Source organism: Numida meleagris, chromosome 7, assembly GCF_002078875.1.
Source record: "Numida meleagris isolate 19003 breed g44 Domestic line chromosome 7, NumMel1.0, whole genome shotgun sequence".
Classification (NCBI taxonomy): domain Eukaryota; kingdom Metazoa; phylum Chordata; class Aves; order Galliformes; family Numididae; genus Numida; species Numida meleagris.
Genome location: NC_034415.1, coordinates 7,638,918 through 7,661,376, shown reverse-complemented (window position 1 = coordinate 7,661,376; position 22,459 = coordinate 7,638,918). Strand labels below are relative to the sequence as shown.

The following is a 22,459-nucleotide window of genomic DNA, read 5'->3' as shown; positions in this document are numbered from 1 at the left end:
GCTTATTTTGATAAGCCACTTAAGAAATGGATTGCAGTAATAAAGAGAAGCAGGGAGCAAGAGGAGCCAGCAAGAAACAGAAATCTGACTTGCAACAGAGAAGCGTGGCTGAGCAAGATCAGGGCAGAACAGTTGTGGCAGTTAGCAACCAAAAGTATTCAAATGCTTCTTAAAACCAGTTTTTCCTGTAGTTGTTACAGGATTTATTTTTATGAATTGAGATGAACAGCCTGTGTAACTAAACAAGCACGCGGCTCTTCAGGGGAAGTTATAAAGGAACAGAGGTAGAAAAGCTGAAGATTAAAAACGTGTAGGTGGTTAATTTACCAGACAAAACATCTTGTACTGATTCGCCTCCATCTCTCTATCCAAAAGCTGCTTGTCATCAGTTTCTGTCAGCATCTGTGCAGGAAGGAAATGGCTACATCGTGCCCTACAGAGGGGCTGTATCCTCTCAAAGGCGTTTCACATGCTTGCTTTTCCCCCATCCCTTGAGCTGCTAGGAGCACACTGCACAGCACTGTCTGCCAGAAAGACCACGATCCCACAGCTGAGTTTCACTACTCCTACCAGTCCTAACCAAGCTCCATTTCCCCTCCTGATGCACGAGCCGTTCATATTCTTGTCCCCTGGAAGAAGCCCTGCCACTTGGCTCCTCATAAGGATGCACAGAAGAAGAAAACTTGGTCAGTCTCTCCTGTTTCCAGCCAGGATAGGACGCAGCATCCAGGTGGCACTGCAGCTTTATGCACAGAAAAGCTACGTGGAACTCATTTTCATGGTAGAAGTGTTAAAAACTGCTAGAAAACAAGCAAATTACAGGTGCGCTTATGTATTTAAGTGTTTTCCCCTGTATCCAGAAATTAAATTACGAAGCAATACCAATTTAAATTCCAAAGCTATGAACACTTCCTAATAAAATACCGACAGAGGAGAAACTCAACTTAGTAGCTATGGAAATAGCACCGAGTTTTTTTCTCCTCAGTGGCCGCTCAGCAGAACGATCACAAGGAAACGATTTCAGGAAACAATTTCAGCAGAAGAAACAGGTCTCAGCCCATTAAATAACCGTGCCACAGCAGTACAGTGCAGCTGACCACGCTGCATTTTGTCAGGTAAAATCAGCCGGCCCCGCTTCAAACGCTGTGGCTGAAAAGCTGAGGCAGGCTGATGCTCGGCCTGAGGAACATTAAACAGATGCCCACTTCAGAAGAGGGATGGAAGAAAACCAAGCCCCCCGATCAAACAATGATCTGATGTTCCTTAATGTCGTGGCTTGTTGCACCTTTTGTTGTAACAAAACCTGCTTTTTTGATCATGGAATGGCTGTGTCTGGCCTTGGGCTGCACTGTGAGACACCAGGAGGCATCACTGCCTTCCGCTCACCATTCCCCTGCCCCTGGGAGATGACCACTGCTCTTCTTTCTCCCCCTGGGAAATCCCAGTGCCTGAATGGGGCCATTACGGGACCACACAATTATGTTTAGTAGATCGATTTAGCAGAAGGAGCGAGAAACATGCTGGGACGCAGTTTACTTCTGAGCAACTCTCAGCGTGTTGAGATGCGTCAGAATTGTAAGCACCGCAGACTGAGGTGAAATGACGACGCAGCGCATTGCCGCGGCTCGTGAGACGAGAGCCACGCACCGCCGGGCCTGAAGCCCCGCCTCCTCGGGCGCGAACAGCCGCCGGGCCCCGCCCCGCCAATCAGGCTGCTCGTCGCCATGGCAACGCCGCGGTTTGTCCCTCCCCTTCCGCTGGGCGAGCGGAAGTGGCGCAGGGGGCGGTGTGCGCATGGAGGAGGAGGAGGAGGAGGAAGGGTACGCCATTTCCGCGGCGCGGGGGCGGGGCGGGAGGCCGGAAGGTTCCAGAGGGGCCGTAGAGTTGCCGCCGCTGCCGGGGAGGCGCAGTTCAGCACTGTGCCACACGCGACATGGCTGCCGCCCGCGAGGAGGTGAGCGGGGTCCCTTCCCGCCCTTCCCTTGACAGGGGCCCGGTGGGAGGGACGCTGCGGGGAGTTCTCGGCCGGAGCGCTACGTGAGGCCTCTGAACGCGGAGAAGCCGTTTCGGTTATAAAGCGTTTACGGCTTTCCGTTGTGTCCTTGTTGATCGGAGCTTAAACGTTGAAGTACGTATGGTCGGGAGGTGAAAGTGTTGGTGGCCGACGGGTGAGGAAGGAGGTGGCCGCGTGCTGAGTGATGTTGGTTGGGTAGACCTGAGGTATCTGGTAAACGCGGGAGAGCTCGGCAGTGAACCTTGAGCGGAGAAGGGCTGTGTCCAATCTACGTGTGTGATCCTTTGTTGTTTAACAGCTGCAGAAGGATTTGGAGGAGGTTAAAGAGCTGCTTGCGAAAGCCACGAGGAAGCGGCTTCGTGATGTCCTGATGACGGAAAAGCACAAGCTAGAGCTAGAAATCAAGAATCAGCCTCTGCCAAAGCCAAAGGATGCAATAGAGGAAGACAAGTCGTCACTGGGAGGGTACACAGTGAAAATCAACAATTATGGTAGGTTTGCTTCTCTGAAAACCCTTAGAACTCGGGCTTTCTCCCTGAAGAGAGGCCTGAGTGGCATCAGTATGAGTTACAGGTGCCGTGTAGTGCTGTAAGAAGCCTTCTCACGTGTTCATTTTGTATAGGAGACCTCCCTTAAAAAGGTTCTGTGTGCTTACAGTGCGGCCCCAACCACAGTATGTGCTAGTTCTGTTGGTGTGAGCACTGTCCCATGCTGATGGAATGTGTTAATGGTCCCTGCTGTACTGGCTAGTATTTTTTCCAGTGCGCAGCACTCAGCAAGAATGAAAGAGTGAGCTTTGGCTTCTCTGCTTGTTCTGTAGGTGAAAGGAGAAGGAATCGCTCAAAAGACTTGTCTGGTGTGTAGGGAGAAAGTGGGCCAAGGAAACTGCAGCAAAACCAGACATCTCCTCCAACTCACGCACAGACAGAGTTGCTGTCATTTTAACTGAGCTGATGCACAGTTTTTCTCCAAATTTAGAGCAAGTCAGGAATGTGTAAGGGCCTTCTTTTGCTCTCAAATTATTCTAGAATAACACACATTTCCCTTATCCCTCTGAAGATTGTTTCAGTAAGGCGCAGGTTGTGGTCATTGCCAAGGGACTTCGTGGGAGTATTAGAATCATGGAGTAATAGAACAGAATGCATTAAGTTTATGGAGGAAGGCTAGATCTTAATCTCTTATTCTCTTGCAGGTTGGGATCAGTCAGATAAGTTTATTAAGATTTACGTCTCTTTAAATGGAGTCCAGAAGCTTCCAGCTGAGAATGTGCAGGTGAATTTCACGGAGAGGTGAGTTCATCTTGTTGCAGTGTGCTATGAGGGAGAGCGTGGGTGAAGAACTGTTGAAATGTTGTTTGAAATGCAGGACTGGGTAATGTTGAGTATTGTTCTGGATCAGCGAGGCCTGTTTGTGCCCCCCTACTTCTATTTGTTTATTTAGTACGTACCCTTAAGCATAGCTCTCTTCAGAGGGTGTTTTTTTTTTTTTTTTATAATTTTACAAACGCTTGTTACGCTTCATCACGCTTGACAGAGCATGGGGCACTAGCCCTGTTTTTAATGGTGATTTAACTGAAATGTCGATTAAATAAAATTGCCTTGGTTGTAGGAGGTCAGTAAGGTAGAAAGAACTGCATAAAGATCTTAATGTTTTGTGAAATCTGGGTTGGTCCTTTTAAGTAGTAGCATTAAATTAAACTGAAGATTCAAAACCCTGGGTGGGAGGAAATTCAAGCCAGTTGACGTACTCTCCCAAATAATACACCTGCTAAAGGGCTCTAGGGCAGTTTTTAGTGGCAGGTTGGAATAGTCCTGCACTTATTGGAGTATTTGTTTATGTTTGCCCTCTCCCCACCTTCTGGTTCCAGGTCGTTTGATCTGCTAGTGAAGAATCTGAATGGGAAGAACTACACCATGACCTTCAACAACCTCTTGAAACCTATCTCTGTGGAAGGCAGCTCCAGAAAGGTCAGTGCACCCTTTCTGTTACAGGTATTTAGGTCTCATACGCAGTACCGTGGTCGTTTCCTGACTGGTACAAGAGATTCAGTGCTAACCTTCAGTTCCTCCCTTCTGTCTCTAAAGTCTCTTCACTGTGAACATCATTCTTAAGAATCTGTAGTTGTTGCAATTGTGGAATCATTCTCTAGAGCTCATAGGCTTTTTCTGAAATGATCATAGCTAGGTATTGGATGCTTTTTCAAAATAGCCCTCCAGTTGGGATTTCAGCAATAATTAAGCAGAAAATTCCACTAAGCATTAATTTGCATTCTTCTGCTTTTAAACACTTTTGAGAGTCTTTGCAGTTCTAAGGACTGGAGGCTTGTCAGTAGACTGAAGCCTCGGGTAACTTAAATAGGCATGATGCCCAAAACAATGTCTAAAATTTGCTCTGGCTTTGGTAGGGGTAGGTTGAACAGGAGCAACTTTGCACTGCTGATGACTGCAACTGTAATGCTATTCTTTCTTTGCTACTGGTAACACCTTTGTACCAAAGTACATTATTGAACCAAATGATGGTTCAGTTTGAAATTGTCCTAAAACTAGAATAGTGTACAATTAAAAAACAAATAAATGAATGGTGCTCCAGCGATTTTTAATACAGTGTGAAAAAGAACAGTGGTCGTGCCACTGAGCTAACTAAGCTAAAGCTCCAGCAGAATTTTGTGTGCCATGGCACGCAGCAGTTTTGAGGAATTTAGGTCAGGGTTGCAATTAAACAGGCTTTGCTTATAACTTGCAAACATACTGCGAGATGAAGCAGTGCCCTCAAACCAGTTTCTTGTCCTTGGAGAAATGAGTTGGGAGAGCTTCTTCCAGAACTTGGTATCACCACTTACCAGACAGTCCTGTGTGCTTTTAGTATCCTGAAATCACTGAGTGGTGCATCTACAGCACTGCATGTTCTGCTGTACCATAGAGCAGTTAGTACTATAGCACTGTACTATGTTGTATCAGTCATGCCATTTAATCCCTCCACAGTGAGGTTAATGCTTGGTGCTGTGAAGCTGAATACATATTACAATTTCTATATATTACCTAAAAATCAATAGCAAAGAAATGTTTTGGGAATTGGTGGGTACAGAAAGAGGTGAAAGTTCATCTTATTCATTGTGGCTGTGACTAGCATCCTTTATTAGTATTCTAAATTCAAATCTTGCTGTTCTCCATACAGATAAAGACAGACACAGTCCTTGTGATGTGTAAGAAGAAGCGGGAGGAAAAATGGGAGTGTCTCACTCAAGTGGAAAAAGAAAGCAAAGAGAAAGAGTAAGTGTCTCGTCACCTCTCCATCTCATCTTCTTTCTGAAATTGCTTTAGGACAGGCAAGAGGAGCTGTAATGCACTGACAGTGCAGTCAGACTGAGAACTGCTGTTCTGGGGCACAAGCCCCCAGGGTATTTGTGAATCATTAGGCTGGGATTTTTGTGGTACAGGTAAGACTGACGGTGGAGGAGATGCTCTTTGAGCAGCTGATGGCCACTCTTCTACTGGTTTATAGCTAATTATGAATGTTGCATCATTGGAAATAAGACAGATGAGACCTGCCATGAGAGTGCTAGAGATAATTAACCAATTAACGGGTCAGTTATATCTTGATGGCTGCATTTCTTGCAAGAACTGCTCTAGTGAGGTTGACTTTGTTTTTAGGCTAAGTGTTAAGTTTTGTAGAAACACATATATTATTCCTGCAGCTATTCTGGTCAAAATAATGATCTTTTCACATGCATTTGAAGTGCCCACACAAAACTGCCAGCACCCTTTTGGCAAAACAGGTTTTTTGCTTACCTGGTCACTACTAGTTTAGATCAGTTTGCTTTAAATTCTTGGGACCAACACAGGCAGCTTAGGCACTGGACATGAGAAAGTGGTAAACTACAGCCAGAAACACCTGGGGACAAAAGGCATTTCTATGTGTGTGTATGTAGAATATATAGCTAGTGTGTATTATATAATATCTTTATGTTGTTTTACAATACACATGTTCTCATCCAAAAGAGAATGTGCATGCCCACCTTAAAGTGTGGAAGCGCTCACTTTTGAGACACTTACGCCTGCCAACAGCTATTCATTTTTTTTTATCTCTGTAGGATGACTTGCTTGAACTGATTAGTCCTAGCTAACCAGAGCAAAACTGCCTTCCCCTTTCAAATGACAGCGCTGAAGATTAGGTGACTTAACTACTGATCAGTTGTTGGAGGAATATAGTCATTTTATTAAACCTGTATCTTGTGCAGAGAAATAACATCTGCTGCCTAGCTTGACAGGGCTAACATTGCTGCCTTATTCAAAGGCTTGAGGATTTACAGTAAGACAAATGAGTCACTTCAGAAATACTCCTCCCAGCTTACGAGTGCTCAGGTCTTTGAGGCTGGAGCCCTCTGCTGATTTATTTTGATCTGTGTGTTTTTCAGGTAGCCTGCAGCTACATGAAGAATACCTATGGGATTTTAGAAAAATGGGATGTAGAGGCAGTTTAGCCAGGGATGACATAGTACAAAGTATGGTAATGTGGGTCCTGTCATACCCAGATGCTTACCACATGGATGGTACTATTTGCCTTCATTGTTGCTGGCTTCGCAGGATGAGAAAACTGCTTTAAAATGCCAGGTGTTATAATGAAGCAATTAACCTTTGGGTGTAATCTGAAAAACTGGAAGCAGAAAATGCCTTTTGGGTCATGACTGTGGCCACTTGAAAAGTTCATCGTTGTCGTTCTTCTGCTGGTTTTTGTTCTTTTTAATTCACTTTTCACGGACACCTTCTGGGTCTGCTATGTTCAAGTCCTGTTTTTTTAACATTAATTTTGGGTAGTGCTTCAAGGGTCACGTTTACTGCAGATTGCTTCCTGTTATCAAGGGGAATCACACTTAGTGTAAATGCACGTGAAGACGTGGTGACTACACCATGGAAACCCTCAATCACACCTTAAAGACTTCGCCAAAGAAAATGCTCACTGTTGCCAGGATGTTTCTAACAAATACTGGTGTTCAAATTTTTGCAGAGAATTCTTAGCTAAGACTGATTTTCTCATGTATATCTGTCTTGCAGGAAGGCTGCCTATGACACCTCAGATCCTAGCGAAGGGCTTATGAACCTTTTAAAAAAGATGTATGCAGAAGGAGATGATGAAATGAAGCGCACCATCAACAAGGCCTGGGTTGAAAGCAGAGAAAAGCAATCCAAAGGGGACATACCAATGGATATTTGAAAGTACTCTAAGGGCTGCCTTAATACAGATCTTCCATGTGAGAACTCGCTGCGCTGCAAAGATCATTGTTTACACAATCTTCTTCCAAGCCAAGACAGTCATTTTCCATTTCAGGTTGGAGAAAATATTTAAATAAAGTAGCTTGTAAAGCATTTCCTTCAGTCAAGTGAATCACCGTTTCCTGAGGAGTGGAGCGTAGGTAAATCCTCTCCCTGAAAAAGCACCTCAGATCAGATAAGTGGAGGCTTTTGTGAAACTGAGAACGGAATGTAGAAGAAAAGGAATTCTAAACTAAGATGGGCTAAGGTCTCTCTGCAAGTGACATCAGTACCCATCTGGTTACTGGGACTCATGTCACTGTGGGGTGCATTTTATTCTTTGACATGTGGGAAATAATATGTCGTGACAAAAGGGAAAATACTGAGGAAAGTCGAACCACTATCTCAAGACACTTGCTAGTTGAGCAGAAGTGGTATGGTGTTTATACTGTGGTATTAAAATTTAGGTACTGCCTGTTTAACCGCTCATGGCTTTTGAAAACAGCTCTTTAACTTCTGTGCTAAGTGTGATCTCCTTGGGGTGTCTTCAGGTGGCATCAGTTGTGGAAGAGTAGTGAGCTGCTGATGCTAGCGAGTTCACCCTGGCTCTAGCAGTGTAAGGAAAAGAGAGAAGTTCCATTATCTCCTATCAACTTTGAAGGGTTTTGAGGTAACAGTAAGTAGTGTGTTAAGATAGGTTATACACCGAAATTTCACGAAATGTGGGGTGATGGATTGCTGTTAACTTGCTGCCTGTGTCTTCCTTCCACCTGAGGATAGTACACTTTTACTTGGCCTATTTATTGCAGCCACTGCCACCTGCAACTGAAGAGGACAGAGTGGCTATTTCCCCTTTATTGCCCTGCTTTGAAGAAGAGTACATGGCAAACATGAACTTAGCAGCAGGCTTGGTGGGGTTACTGTTGTATCTTTCATGCTTCCTTCTTGTGTTTCTCCCAGGGACAGGTCTACTTAATGTTACCTGCCAAATTAAGCAAGCCATTACTATCATATTATGGTCTGGACTAGGACTAATTGCTACCTTGTTTTTAAAGCACTGGAACAAGCTCTGCACTATAGGTAGGAGAAGAATATTAACATGATGTTGTTTCCAGTAGGTTCTCTACCCATTCTTTGTCTGCTTGTTAATATATTTGTATTAAGTTTGCATAGCAAGGTTATCTGAACTTGAGATTGTTTTAAATTCATGCTCATTCTTGTTCATGGCAGAATACTACTTTGCCCTGTTGTGAAACTTCCTTTATGCTTTTACCTAACTTACCATGGTGAATTCAACCGTATAGTGGCAAAAAAAAAAGTGCTTAAATGAGCCTTTGCTATATGTCTTTATTTTAAATGTTATCCACATGGCAAACCTCAGCTCAGTTCTGCAACAATGTGATTTATTTTTTCCCCCCCTCAAAATAAAACTGCCTCTTACACAGACTGGCTTAGTTATGCTGCTTGTAACTAGGTGATACCAATCACAGTCCAGTAAATGAGTCAGCACGGCTCTTCTTCCTTCCAGCATCGAACACATAGGAGTCTGTTTTAATTGAACCTACAAACTGAGCCCATCTTGTGTTTTCTGCCTGAATGCATATCCACGCAGTGAACTACCACATGGCCCTCTGTATCCCCGACATCTGAGCGTGGTCAGCAAAATGGCGGAAAACAATCCTGCTGAGCCTCCAACGCCGCTTCACCCCCCGAGGGCGGGATGTCAGGACGCACCTATTATGGATCCTCACAGGGCAGCTGTCCCGGGGCAAGGCAGCAATCTCTCTATCAGCCACTTCCTAAAACAGAAGACCACAGCTTAGAGTTTAACCACGTTCCCCAGGATTTTGAGGGGTCTTACTTCCAGACCTCCAAATCCAGTCATAGAACAGGTATCACCACAAGCTACTACATCATGAGAATGCTTGAATATTTAGTGGAAAACCTCCTTTCCTTCTGGACACCCTAACAGTGAATGTAATTTGATCTACGTGGAGGCCATAAATTTAACCTTCTGATGCACTCTCCAGCCTCAAAGCAGTAAACATAGGTGGGTTAAGTCCTTTAAGATGAGCTGTTGCTTGTTATCTGCCTTCACAGGTTATGCTTCATTGCCAATAAAAGGGATGTTATAGTGTGTACTTCAAAAGGAGCTACAGGCAGAAGAGAATGAGTGAAAGTGTTCTAATGAGAAGGCTTCAAGTTCTCTCTATGCACAAGAGAGCAAAAAATTGACAGAAAGCACCAGGTAGCAGCAATTGGTTTAAAAAAAAACAAAAAACAACACAGTGCTTTAGGAATCCTGTGGTAGGAAGCCATGGCTGGAGGTAAAAGGAAGGTGATGCTGGACTACAAAGATTCCCACTGTATTGCAAGAGTGTTGAAAAGCAATAGTGCCAGGCTACCTTCTAAGGGGATCCATATCTTCAAAAGAAGACAGGATTAAGGATGACACCAAGCCAAGTTGTGCATTTGATGCAACAGAATGAAGCGATGCCATCCAAAGTTTGGGACAGGCTTGAGAAGTGGGCCCATGTGAACCTATGGTGGTTTAACACGGCCAAATGCAAGGTGCTGTACTTGTGTTGGGGCAACCCCAGATACAGATGGCCAATGGTATCCTGGGCTGCATCGACAGGGGGGTGGCAGCATGTAGGGGATTGTCCTCTGCTCTGCCCTTGTGATGCCCCGCCTGCAGTACTGCATCCAGGTCTGCCCCCAGCACAGGAGGGATGTGGAGCATTTGGAGTGGGTCCAGAGGAGGGCTACAAAGATGAGTTGGGCTTGTTTAGCTTGTAGAAGGTTCAGGGGAGACCTCATTGTGGCCTTTCAGTACTTGAGGGGGAGTATAAGCAGGAGGGGGACCAAGTTTGTACACAGTCTGATTGTGATAGGATAATGGGGCTTTAATGTTAGAGGGGGGAAAACAAGGTTAGACATGAGCTGTTCTAGGATTCTATCTTAAAATCAACAGTTTCTAACTAAACAAATAGGTGGCTTCGGCACAATCAGGCTTCCAAGTTTCTAAATAAATACAAGCGCAAAAAATCTGAAGTTTATTTAGGCAACTACACAAGTAACCATATAATACACCATAAAGGAAAGCAGCTTTTCTAAGCCACGCAGAGGAGAAAGGGAGACCTAAGCAGATCAAGGTATCAAAGAGGCGCTGCATGCCCTGCCCATACCTGCAGCTCCTTGGGCAGGATGGTGTTCTTGCGGATGGCGTTGATCCGCAGCCGCTCGTCCGCGTACTCGTAGGCCAGCTTCCTCCTCTTGACGTCGCGCAGCATCCTCCAGTCCACGTAGTAGCTCCGCGTTTGGCTTGGGCACTGAAGAACCTAGTTAAAAAAAAAAAAAAAAAAAACAGGCTACCGCGGTGCCTGACGAGTCCTGCTGCAGCTCCAGCCCGCTCCCCGCCGGGAAAGGGACGCCCGAAGTGCAGGAGGGAGGCTGACCTGGCCAGCGGCCCTCAGCGCCCAGCGCAGCGCGGACGCCGCCATCTTGTCGGGGCGCGGGGCCGTACTGCGCCTGCGCAGCAGCTACTGAGGGGGCGGGGCTTGGTGCCGTGCCTCGCGCTGACTGGGAGCCCGCCCTCACCCGGCGGTGGCCGAGTGGGTCGCTGGGTGTGGGGGATTGTGTTGCATGTGCTGTTTTTAGGTAGCGCTTCTGTTACGTTTTTAACGTTGAATTCATGGTTTTGAGTACGTTTTCAGTTCATGCGAGCTCGTTAGATTCGTCGAAAAGCCGTGTCTGGGCTCGCTCGCAGGTTATCGTGCTGCTCGCTGCCTGCTAACTGACCTAAGGGTTTTTGTGCTGTGAACGTGCTGAGCTGAAACCACTGAAATATGTTATATTATTAAACTGGCACAAAAGCAAACCTATCTTCAAAACTCAGGGTGTTGGTGGCTGCTGCTCAGCGGAGTGGTCTGTAGATGCGTGACTACCGTGGAAGATTTCTGTTGTTTGCAAGGAGACAAAATCAAGATTAATTCTCTGATTATATTGTTCGTTATTTCCTATTTCTGCATCTCTCCAGCTGATAAAATCAGTCAGTAGAAAATGGGTGCAGAAAGTTAAACAAGCAACCAGATGTAATCAATCAAAAGGCATTTAATGTAATCAAAGGGCATTTGTACATTAGAACACACTATCAGTTGCTTAGTATGTTTTTATGTTTCCCTTTGGTTTCTGTGTGCTTGTTGGATGGTCCAGATGAATGAGGTGTGCGTGAAGCTTTGAGGTGTGAGCCATTTTTGGTGGGATCCCTAGTTGGAGTGGGTGTTGGTCACTGTCTAGGGTTAGGGTTTGAGTTAAGGTTCAATTTAGGGTTAGGATTTGGAGAGAGAGAAACTGCATATCCCCACTTGAGTGGTGTTGGGAAGGGTCTACCAAAGAAGTTTGATGTGTACCAGAAGCTTTGATCTGTGGGCCCCTGTTTATAGGATCCCAGCTGGAGTAGATGTTGGAGCTCTGAGTGGTTGTCTGAATAGGTCTCTGTCCAGGTTTAGCGTTTGGATTAAGTTTAATGTTTGGATTCTGGCTAGGGTTTGGAAAGAAAGTGCATTTCTCCCATGTGTTGGATCTGGTCACTGTCTGGGTTTAGGGTTAAGGTTTCTAGAGAGAAAGCACGTATCTGTTGTATGAGTGGGGCTGCCAAAGAAGGTTGAGGTGCACCAGAAGCTTAGATGCGTGGGCTCTTTTTGGTGGGTTGGGATGTGGAGAGGGTGGGACGGTGTAACACTTCCTTGAGAGTTTGTAGTGTTTTGTTTTGATGTGAGAAATGGAGTTTTAGTTCACACTCCCACCCAGCTGTGGGTAAAGTCTTCATGTGTATAGATAGTCCTTGCCGTCTTGAGGTTTTTGCAGACAGTTTCTCTTGCAGGGAAGTAAAGCAACTGATCAGAATCTTTGGTTAGGTTTTATCTAAAAACTGGTACATATAACATATGTGCCTAAGATAATCTTCTGGGTACTGAAGTAATGGCTTTGGCATTTCTTTTGCTTATTTTTAAGTCCTCGAGTTTTTTTTTAATTTCCCAGATAATTATAATTTTTATGTTAAGTACTGCAGTTTTTTAAAGGAGTTTTCTTTTTGCATTTGATGCTGACTGTACAAAAATTTCACATCGTTTAGTTTTTTCAAAGTGCTTGTGAACATTGAATCTCCATAGCCACGCTGAGATGTTTTCTGCCACATGTACAGGTCTGGAAGGGCTTTTAGGCTTTCCGTTTGGGGTGGAGCATATAGTGAACAGGACAGGCTTTTTTTTTTTCTGCTGGTAGGATAGACTGAGTGGGGGAAACACTCCGGGCAAACACTTGGAGACCTTATTGGTTCCTTCCACCTGATGCATGGGGACTTAAATTCACTGCAGGAACTGGTGGAGTGGTCTGGGAAGAGGAGAGAGCTTGGTGACCTTTCAGCTAGCTCAGATTGGCTCTGCAAGTGGCAGATATATCAGAAGGGCTCTGAAACAGGCATCTGAAAGTACTTGAAGGGTAAGAGGAATCTTTTAGTTTGGTGGTTGTTTTTTTATTTTATTTTATTTTTTGCCTGAGATTCTTGTTGTTTCTGAATGGAAAAACCCATCCATTCTTTCTTTGACATCCTGTAGTACATGCCTGCCCTTTACGGCTCTGAAAGCCTTGCACAAACATCAGCAATCCTCTGTTAGGTGGATGTCTTATTGCTGCAAAATGGATAGTGTATGGAGCAGTAGTAGTTAGTGTTGCTCCCAGCCGAAGGGATTAAGGTTTCACAGGCTGTCTATTCCAACAATATGAAACATAGCTGCTGAAGTGAATGTGCATTTTGCCATTGACTTTAATGGAGCAAGGTTTTAACCTGCAAGTTAGTTATTTTAGAGTGCTTGTTCCTGGCAATTTCTACTTTAGGCTCTCATTTCTATGTTATAGTGATGGTTGTTAAAGCCCTTTCTTTCAGGAGGTGAAGCTGGAGTTTGATCACATTTACATAATTACAACAAATGCTATTAATAATAAAAAAAATTAAATGAACCAGACTCACTGGTGGAAGCCAATGGAAGTTCTTCACCACATAAAATGGAATACGCTACTATTTCCATAATAATACTACTTTATTGTTTATGCTAGTTATAAAATGTGAAATTCTGTGGGTAGGTAAAATTGATCAAATACAGATGTCTGAACATTTTTGAACTGTACGTGCAACAAAACAGATTTGCTTCAGGAAAGACCAATTGACTTAAACTGGAAACTAATGATTTAACAGAAGGGAGCTAGGCAAATTGTTATAAAATGCATGTTGATCCTAACTAATGAAAGTGAAATTACTGTTAATTCTCTATACATTTTGTAATGAGTATATATAGTGGCAGAAGCAATCTGCCCTTCTTGTGGGAAGGGTTAATACATCTTCCTTATCAGACACTGCAAAAGAATTAGTTAAAAGAATATCTGTGGGTTCTCGAGAACCCTCCCCTGGCTTTAGGATGGTTGGATGTTCCCACTTCTCTAACTCAGCAGTTCGGAAACTGCCAACTCCTGTGTTTCCAGTACTGTGGTACAACTTGGCAGCGTTGGTTCTAGCTCAGGATTGCAGAATACTCTGTGCAAAAATAGCACGATATTCTGGCCCTTGGCACTTACTAAGCTCAGATCTAAGTCAGTGGCTTCTTGCATTGTATCTCCTTTTTCTCTGGCTATTTTCCTTCAGCTTTAATTTGTGTTGCTTCTGGTGTTGCTTTGCATAACTCTTGCTGTGCCCATACATACGTATTCCACTCTGCTGATTGGGAAGGCCTCCTGATCTCTGGAAATTATTATTTCCTTTCTCCATGGTCTTGGTTTGTTGGGCAGTTTTTCTTTAATCATCCACCGTGGTTAGTTCCCCCATTACTCACTCTTTGATCTTATAATTGTCTCTGTTTTCCTTCTGCAACCCTAGATCTGTGCTGGACCCGCATTTCTTTTCTCCTCTGACCTCAAGCCCCTTTACTCTCCTCATTCCCATGTCCATCCACATCACTTGGTGACACTCTGCTGGTACCCACAGCCAGCTCTTCATCAGCTCTTGCCTAGATTATGGCAGCTTCCAGTCATGCATCTTCCCCAGAACATCATTCTGCAAAGGCCTGCACCCCGTATCCTCAAGTGCTGACCTTTGGGATGGAGAAAAGCTTACAGAGCTAGGCTGCAGAAGTGTTCCACTGTAGGTTCTCTCCAGCTTTGGTTATATTGTTCTTTCTGCAGTGAAAGATGTGAGCAGCGATTCTTCCATCCCTTTCCTTGGGAGGATATTTTCTAGCTTTGTAGACCTGACTGCTAGACATTCTTTCCTAAATTCTTCCTTTCCTTGGTCTCCTGTCATTGCTCAGTATGTATATGACATGATATTCTCCACAATGAGTCAGTTAAACCCGCTCTTTTTAACAGCAGGGGAAAATCTCTTTATTACATGATGAAGAAGCCAAAATAGCTGTCCTCCCCTTTCATTATGCTTGACAGAAATCCATATGTTCGAGGGTTTTTCCTCATGAATGATCTCCAGGCTGAGGAAAATCTGAGATCAATTTGCGGTTCTCAGGAAGCTCTACTTAGTAATGACATCATGTTGTAACCCAGAATGCTGTTTAGCACTTAGTGCTGAGAGAAGGGATTTTGCTTGTGCTTTGTAGGGACAAGGATTGGATTCTGGCTCCTCATTTCCAGATTTGGAAATAAAGGAGGTAGGGAAGAAGCCCTTCCTCAGCAGTGAGCAGTCCTTTTCTCCCCACTCCTTTTCTCTTGCAGGAAATTAAATCTGCTAGGTAAGTGCTGAATGGAGGAGGGAGGAGATTAACAAAGCAAACTGCTGCTTGTGAATGAGAAGCAGAGATGATTGTCTTATTGAATTCGTATAAAAATAAAAAAAAATGAAATCTGTACCCTTTTCTTGATGTCAGCGAAGATCTTGCTTGGAGAGAGATGAGATGGCTCTAGAGCGGTCTACAGTATAGGTATGAGCATGCATAAAATGAAAGTTGTGTTTGTGTTTTACTTTAGCAACCAAAGCTTTGTGTTTCTGAGTATGAGAGAGACCTTTCTGTACGTGTACTACCAACAGTAGGGCATGGACCTCATGGGAGGGATTTTTCCAAGGTTTTGGAAGACGAGAGAAGGTGAATATAAGGAGATTTCACAAAAACAGTTTATTTTCACCATAACCCAGGATAGCGTGATTGTCAGAAACATGATGATTTGTTTTCTTCTTGTGCTATGAATAACATAACTCCTCAGTAAGTCACATATGGTGGCATTTAGTATTTGCCTCCTGTGATATGAAATTCAAAGTTTTTAACCCGGTCTGTATCACCTCCTGTACAGGCTGACACCTACTGCCATGGTTTCATGGTTTTCCTTTGATATTTCACATTATAACATTCAGACCTGTGCCTCAAATGCTGCTGTCCTGGGAAAGATACCTCATTTAAAGTGAGCAAAGCCAAACTCCTTGTACTGAAAGATAAATGACAGCTTCCTGAATTTTTCATGGGCACAGCATCACCACAGTTACCAACCTTCTAGTTGAAAACTATGCTAGCTGAGGTGCTGCTGGAAAGGACTTACTATGACCAGAAAGCCTTTGGTAATCTTAATCTGGAGCACAGCTAGGAGACTGGCTCAATGTCTGTTTTAGCTGCAGGGGGATGAGAAGGGTTATGGCATAATTAATAGTTGTGTTGGACTGTGATATGGAGTCTTGTTTAAGAAATACAAGTTTAAAGCTCCAAGTCAGGGGGGTCTAGAAGCACTCTTGCATCTACTTCATACAGTGTGACTCTTTTGCAGGTACTAACCAACCTTATAGTGAATCGAGGCAAAGTAGAGTAATGTAGAAAATCCTGAAAACCAGCTTTATGATCACATCTCTTATGTTTTCTTTCCTTCTTCTTGAAAGCAGCTTTGCTGTTTAGGGGTCAGTGCTTCCCCTGAAAACCCGCTGGATGGATTTCCAGAGCTGGTTTGCCTTCCCTGTTGGGATATTGCTATGCTGTGCTCTTCAAACATCTGCCATTCACCTTCCTGCACCCGAAAACTGCACCAGCAATGGTCAAAGAATATCCTTCAGCCACTCCTACAAGATTGACATGCCCGCATCCTCCCAGATCAAGGTGGAGGCAGATCCATTGCAGCACGAAGGCAACAGTGGGGTACAGCTAGATCCTGGTGAGGCTGCGGAAAATGAAGAGCAGGACATCATCTTTAGGCACAACATCCATGTGCATGCTCCCAGAAGGGGTTGTGAAACTCTGGCCCACGTTAAAGATCTTCTTGAGAGGATGGAGAAGCTGGAGAAAGAAGTTGCAGAGCTGAGAGAAGTCTGCAGCCCTCAGAAGTGCTGTGGGGGAAGCCAGGGTATGTAACAGTTGAAGTGTCTGTTTTTATCTTCTACATATAGCCTGTTTTCTGCAGAGATATGGGGACTGGAATGCTTTCATAAGAGTTATGGGAGTTCTCTACGAGTGAAAAGCTTGAGTCCTGCAGACAGGGTGGTGGTTTTGTGATGGGAAAGGAAATCTGAAGGTTCCAAAATGTGGTAGAATGCACCATTTCTAGAACCAGCACAGGGGAGATCTCCCTCTGGCATCTCCTAGCAATGGAACGAAACAGTTCCTGAGTTACACTTGGGTGAGAGAGAGGATTAAATGGAGGAACTTTGGGGGAGGGTGGAAGATAAAGGAGGCACTTCTTGTTACCATCTTTTCCTTTCTCATTTCTGCCTCCAGAATTTTGCATTTGTTGACAACTAGTAGTTTTATTTTCTCCTGGGTACCTGTCTAGAAGGGCAGTTCCTGGTGATGATTTTTGGCAGCCACTGGCTCTCTCTCAAGTGTGGCTTCTTAGCACATGGGAGTAATGTACTTTCCATCTTCATAATAACAGTGATGATAAGTGGTGAGCTTAAATTACAGCCAGGAAGATTCAACTTAGAGGCCATGGAAAGCTTTCTAGTTGATTGTCTGGTGTGTTTGTGGAATTTGTATTCCTGCTCGCTCCAGCCAAATGCACTGGGAGAGACAAGAGGGAGCAGGGCCCTCTTTGGACCAGGGGCAGATGGGCAGTGTGATATCTTCAGCTCCTCTTCAGCCCATATATAGTTATGCTTTCCCTTTAACGACCTTGAGGAACAGATCAATGAGAAGGTGTGTTCATTTTCTTTCTTTTTTTTTTTTCTTTCTTTGTGCATCACCCTTGCTGTTGCACGTTGCGGTGCTGCTCTGGCCAGGTGCCGTGCACTGCAGCGGCCATGGGACGTTCCTCTATGAGACCTGCAGCTGTAAGTGTGCGGAGGGCTGGGAGGGCAGTGACTGCTCCCTCCCCACCTGCCCCAACCTCTGCAGCGGCCGTGGGCGCTGTGATGGAGGGAGGTGTATCTGTGACGAGCCTTATTTCGGTGAGGACTGCAGCCAGCAGCTCTGTCCTGAGAACTGCAGCGGCAATGGGATCTGTGACACGACTAAAGGGGTCTGCCAGTGCAATGAGGAGTTCATCGGAGAGGACTGCAGCGAGAAACGATGTCCCGGGGACTGCAGTGGCAATGGGTTCTGTGACACAGGAGAGTGCTACTGCCATGAGGGTTTCTTTGGCCCTGACTGCTCCCAGGGTAAGACATGCTTGTGCGTTATTTCTCCCTCCTTACTTTCATTCTGAGTTTCTCTTTTCCCTCCTGTAGAAGTGCTGGGCTGATCCTGTAGGCAAGCCAAGCCTGGAATTGTCAAAGTCCCCTCTGAGTTCCTGATGGGATTGCGCTCAGGGATTGCTGAGTAGCCCACGTCTTCAAGAATTGCCTGGAAAATGTTTCTGGATTGAGGAAATAGGAAAACACAGGTTAAGGCAGGGCTAGCACAAACCTGTGGGTAGTGGCTGAAGGAGAGAGCAGTACAGTGTACAGATCCTGTAATTAAAGATGGAAGTTTAAGTATGTTTCTTGACATACAAGTGAGATAATAAAAGGTGAAATTATGGCTGCTGTAGTGTGTGCTGCTTGCTGATAAGGTAGTTGATTTGATAACAACCTGTTAGATGAAAGATACATAACGCCTTTAAATAACCACCCTTTGAAAGCAAGGGCTTTAGGAAACTCTTACACTACTCTGTTATGAGGCAGAAGGATTTGCCTGAGGAGGTGGACTGAGCTCACCTTGAAGTGTGCATCCAACAGTCTCTGCTTAATGCTGGATGGCTTGGTGCCTATTCTGAAAAACCTATAATCTCCCTATAAACACAAACTCATACTCCAGGCCTTAACGCTCAGCCTTTTGCCCTGAAAGCCACCTTGCTTTCTGTGCACATCATTGCTTAGTCTAATCTTTCACAGCTGCTCAGTAAGGTAAGTAACAGCCACACACCAAGCAGCAGCTGGTGCTCAATAGGGGGTTTGCAGTGACCTTACTGGCAAGCTTTAATGCTCCCTGTCATCCCTCACCTCTCAGACTTGACCTGTCTGCTTAAGGAGTCACCTTTTATACAGGATTACTAGCTCAAATTCTTCACTGAAACAAAAGCTGTGCATGGAATTTTCATTCCTCCTATCCATTCTGCACTACTCAGAGATTTTTCTCTGTGGCTGCAGCACTCTCCTGTCCTTTCAGCAGGCCAGGATTTGCAGCTCAGGGGCCAGCACCTTTACAAAGGTGGCAACCTGTCTCCCCATGCAGCCTCTCCGAGGGGCTGGCTGGGTCCAGCCTTGGATCATCTTCCTTACACTGCACCTGCTGCTGTTTGATAGGCTGTGAAAGTGCCCTCTGTTCTCTGCGTGTTCAAGTGAGCAAGCACTGCAGAGCTAATACATATCGCACAATCCATTTTGCTGCTGTTTCTAAGTAATAGGCTTCTACTGCCAGTTTAAAAACTGTTTTAAGTCCAGAACCAAATGTTTCTTGTGTCAGCACCCGTAGCCAAGTTCTCCCCTCTATAGCTGTCAAATTGCCTTTTCTGTTCCAGTTTGGAGTAGAGTTTTGCAACCTGGGACTTAAACTGAGCACTGTTCTTTTTGTTTGTTTTTGATATATCTCAGATCATGAAAAAACATCATGATGTATATTGCCATGGTAACCGGCATGTCTGGACATCTAGAACTTACTACCAAGCATGATAATTAGTGCCTTGCAATTCCTTGCTAAGTTGATGACAAGGGCACTCTGAACAGCAGATACTGACTTGTGCTCTTTCTAGACATTTGGTTTACTGACTGCCCAAAGGTAGTGTTGTGGGATACCTGAAGATGAATAAAACAGGCATTTCAAATAAAAATATCTTTAGAAGTTTTCTGGTATCTCAGCACAACATTAACTTAATGAGGAGGTCTGTGTTGTGATGCCCACTGCAGTAGAATCCCAGTGGCTTTCACAGAGTCCTGGACAGATTGTAACACATCATCCTCACTGCGGTGTTTTTGTTTGTTTTTCTTCTAGTGCTTGCTCCTCAGAACTTGCAGCTGCTGAACGCTACAGAGGATTCCATGGCTGTCAGCTGGGATCAGATGATTGATGTGGATAATTACCTCATTAGCTATTACCCAGTGGGGCATGAGACACTGGAGAAACAAGTCCACGTGCCCAAAGAGCAGCTCACCTATGAGATTGTGGGTCTTCGTCCTAGCACCACATACAATGTCACACTTCGTCACGTGAAGAAGGGGATTGCCAGTGAACCCATGCATCTAGAAGCAAGTACAGGTAGGAACAGACAGACTTTTTCTTCAGAGTTAAGATTTGTAGGTCTTTCATGCTAGATTTGAGCAGAGTAAATGGCTTGGCTTTGCAAGCTTGGAGCACCCTGTCTGAATGCTGGAGAGCAATACCTCTTTCTGATCCCTATCTCGGTTTTTTGCTGTTGTTCTCTTCTGGAGAATCTGTTTCTAGATCTGTATTTCTGGAGCTGGATGCACTGCAAATTTCCCGTCTCTCCTTTTATCTTTTCTGAATCTGACTGGCATTGACACTTCTGAATTCCAGGGAATTGATAATGTGGCCTACTGCAGGAAGCAGGAGTGGAAGCATACGAAAAGCCAACATGTTATTAAGAAAAGTGCACTGTTTGACTGGGTGAAGGGGCTTCAAAGTAGGGAGGGCATCATTTCTAGGTAGTCATTTGCCAGACATGCCTGCTGCAGTAAACTTTCTTCATAGTCTCTTCCTAGGACCGAATGGCCCAGATGCTCACAGAACAGTGAGCTGGGTGTGGAAAGACTGAATCTGAAGCAGAGTCTCTATGACTGAATGCCATTTTGTTAGTAGCTGGTAGCATGCTGTCTGCCTGCACTTGGCAAAAACATTGAAAAGTTGGGTTATTTTGACTTTTTTTCTTATTTCTAGCATAACAGGTGGGAGCTAAGAGACAGAAAACTCTTGAATCTGTGTGTTATCATGGATGAAACCACTCCTGTTGAAATAGTGGTTGTGCCATACTCACTTAACTCCTAAGTTTGGCTGAGGAAAATGGCTTAGGTCTCAGAGTAGGAAGCTGGGGAGGGAGAAGGTGTGTTTAGCAACTTCCTATCTTACGTTCACCTTTTGATGCTTGTGCTACTTCTTCATGGCACTCTGTTCTGTCCTTCCCAGTCCCATCTGCACTCAGTGCCATCTGGGTGACGGAGGAGACGGAGTATTCCCTGGAAGTAGAGTGGGAGAACCCACCAATGGATGTGGATTACTACAGGCTGAAATTCAGATCCCTGGTGGGCATGGATGAGAAGCAGGTCATGGTGCCCAAAAGCAGTGACCCCAAGAGCAGATACGTCATGACTGGTGAGTACTTGTGACTATTCCATATTGGGCAGGGAGAAGTGGCACGAGTGATTCATTTTGATCATAGTTTTGAGATGATTCTTCTCTTTTGTCTTCTCCTTCACCATGGGACTGCTGTATGCCAGGATGAGATCTACTGGGAGTCCTTCCACAGGGAGAAACTTTCTGTGCTCTGTGGATAACAGGTTTCAAAACAGTCAGTTTTAATTCTATCCTTGTTAAAGATAAATTATATTCTTCTATTTCAGAACTGGAAATACTAATGTTACAGAAATTCTCACTTACTTCAGTTAATACAGACCCTAATGGCAAGACTGGACCAAGAATGCTTCCAAGGCATTCTGAAGATGAGAGGAAGTTTAGATAGATATCCACGTTTTCAGTTCTTCTCTGCTACAAACCTAGAACTGGGGACAGTAAACAAAAGAGCTTTCTTTGAGAAAAATTACCATCTGATTACAGGCCTGAAACCTGGCATGGAGTACGAGGTTACTGTCACACCTGTGAGAGATGATACAGAGGGTAAACCATCCTCAGTGAGTGGCAGGACAGGTAGGTGGAAAGTTTCTTTCATGATAATGCTTTTACTACAGGTTTTGGGGACAATTCTGTCAAGGTCACCATGTGAAAGGTACTCAGTTGACTGTTTCTGTATGCATACTGCTGTCAGGGCTGCTATCACCTCATTTAAACTTGTCTCTGTTGTTTATTAAGCGCTAAACCTAGGCCTTGGTTTTAGAGCTACTTTACCTTTAACCTGAAATGAGCTCAGAGTGGGTCCTGCAGTATCACAGAGCTTGCTGGTTCGTGAGTTCCCTAACTGGATCATTGGCAAGACTGACCTTGCTGAAACCTAGCTCACATGATTTCCAATCCGGGTATGGCTGCTGCTGACTGCTTTGCAGCTGTTAGCTGCTAGTGATTTGTTTGGCCTCTGAGTCTAGGAGCAGAAAGGAAGAGGGTAAGTTCTTCTTCCTCCCTGTATTCCCTGGCTGTGGCGTCATTTTTCTGTTCATTAGATTGTGAACTGAACAGTAGAGGATGCTGCTGTTACCTGACAGATATTTTTTTCCTGTAATTGGCAGCTCAGCCATTCCAGACCTGAATGTTTAAGCAGGTCTGAAAAACATGCTGGTTCATTGGTGCTTCAGGCTCTTTGAAAACATGGCAGAATATTTTTGAGCTATTTATTATATTACAAAAGGGATCTTGAAGAAATTTCAGTTTCTCATTCTACCTGTAAGGTTCTGGAAACTCTGAAAATCTGTTTTCTTACCAAAGGGTGGGTATGCTGCATCCAAACACTGAAAAATACAAAATCAGGTCTGATGCACCTGAGTTTGCCTTGTAAATTATTCAATTAAAATAAATGTCACACAAAACCTGCAGCCTCCTCGCTGTCATTTAAAGACTTCTCCCAT

The 22,459-nt window shown here is 44.5% G+C and overlaps 3 protein-coding genes across 7 annotated transcripts in view; 2 read left to right on the top strand and 1 right to left on the bottom strand.

Annotated features, from left to right (window-relative positions):
* CACYBP (calcyclin binding protein) lies at positions 1,795-8,707 on the top strand. Its single transcript, XM_021404481.1, has 6 exons — positions 1,795-1,954; positions 2,313-2,505; positions 3,207-3,303; positions 3,882-3,981; positions 5,189-5,283; positions 7,066-8,707. Exons 1-6 carry the CDS (start codon positions 1,934-1,936, stop codon positions 7,223-7,225), a joined length of 666 nt encoding a protein of 221 aa, XP_021260156.1. The 5' UTR covers positions 1,795-1,933; the 3' UTR covers positions 7,226-8,707.
* On the bottom strand, positions 8,594-10,850 carry MRPS14 (mitochondrial ribosomal protein S14). Its single transcript, XM_021404483.1, has 3 exons — positions 10,722-10,850; positions 10,452-10,604; positions 8,594-9,062 (listed from the first exon to the last, which is right to left on the bottom strand). Exons 1-3 carry the CDS (start codon positions 10,764-10,766, stop codon positions 8,880-8,882), a joined length of 381 nt encoding a protein of 126 aa, XP_021260158.1. The 5' UTR covers positions 10,767-10,850; the 3' UTR covers positions 8,594-8,879.
* TNN (tenascin N) overlaps positions 10,834-22,459 on the top strand; it is a 41,051-nt gene continuing 29,425 nt past the window's right edge. For 2 of the 5 annotated variants that reach the window (XR_002441076.1, XM_021404477.1), the window contains exons 1-6: positions 10,946-12,765; positions 16,190-16,644; positions 17,516-17,893; positions 19,704-19,967; positions 20,853-21,038; positions 21,501-21,590. Coding sequence is in view for 4 of the 5 variants with exons in the window: in XM_021404477.1 (XP_021260152.1) it covers positions 16,233-16,644; positions 17,516-17,893; positions 19,704-19,967; positions 20,853-21,038; positions 21,501-21,590 (1,330 nt within the window). In the remaining variant the exon portion in view is untranslated. Of the gene's footprint in view, positions 10,924-10,945; positions 12,766-13,324; positions 16,645-17,515; positions 17,894-19,703; positions 19,968-20,852; positions 21,039-21,500; positions 21,591-22,459 lie in introns of those variants that run through there. The other 3 variants (XM_021404478.1, XM_021404479.1, XM_021404480.1) reach the window with 3 other exon arrangements.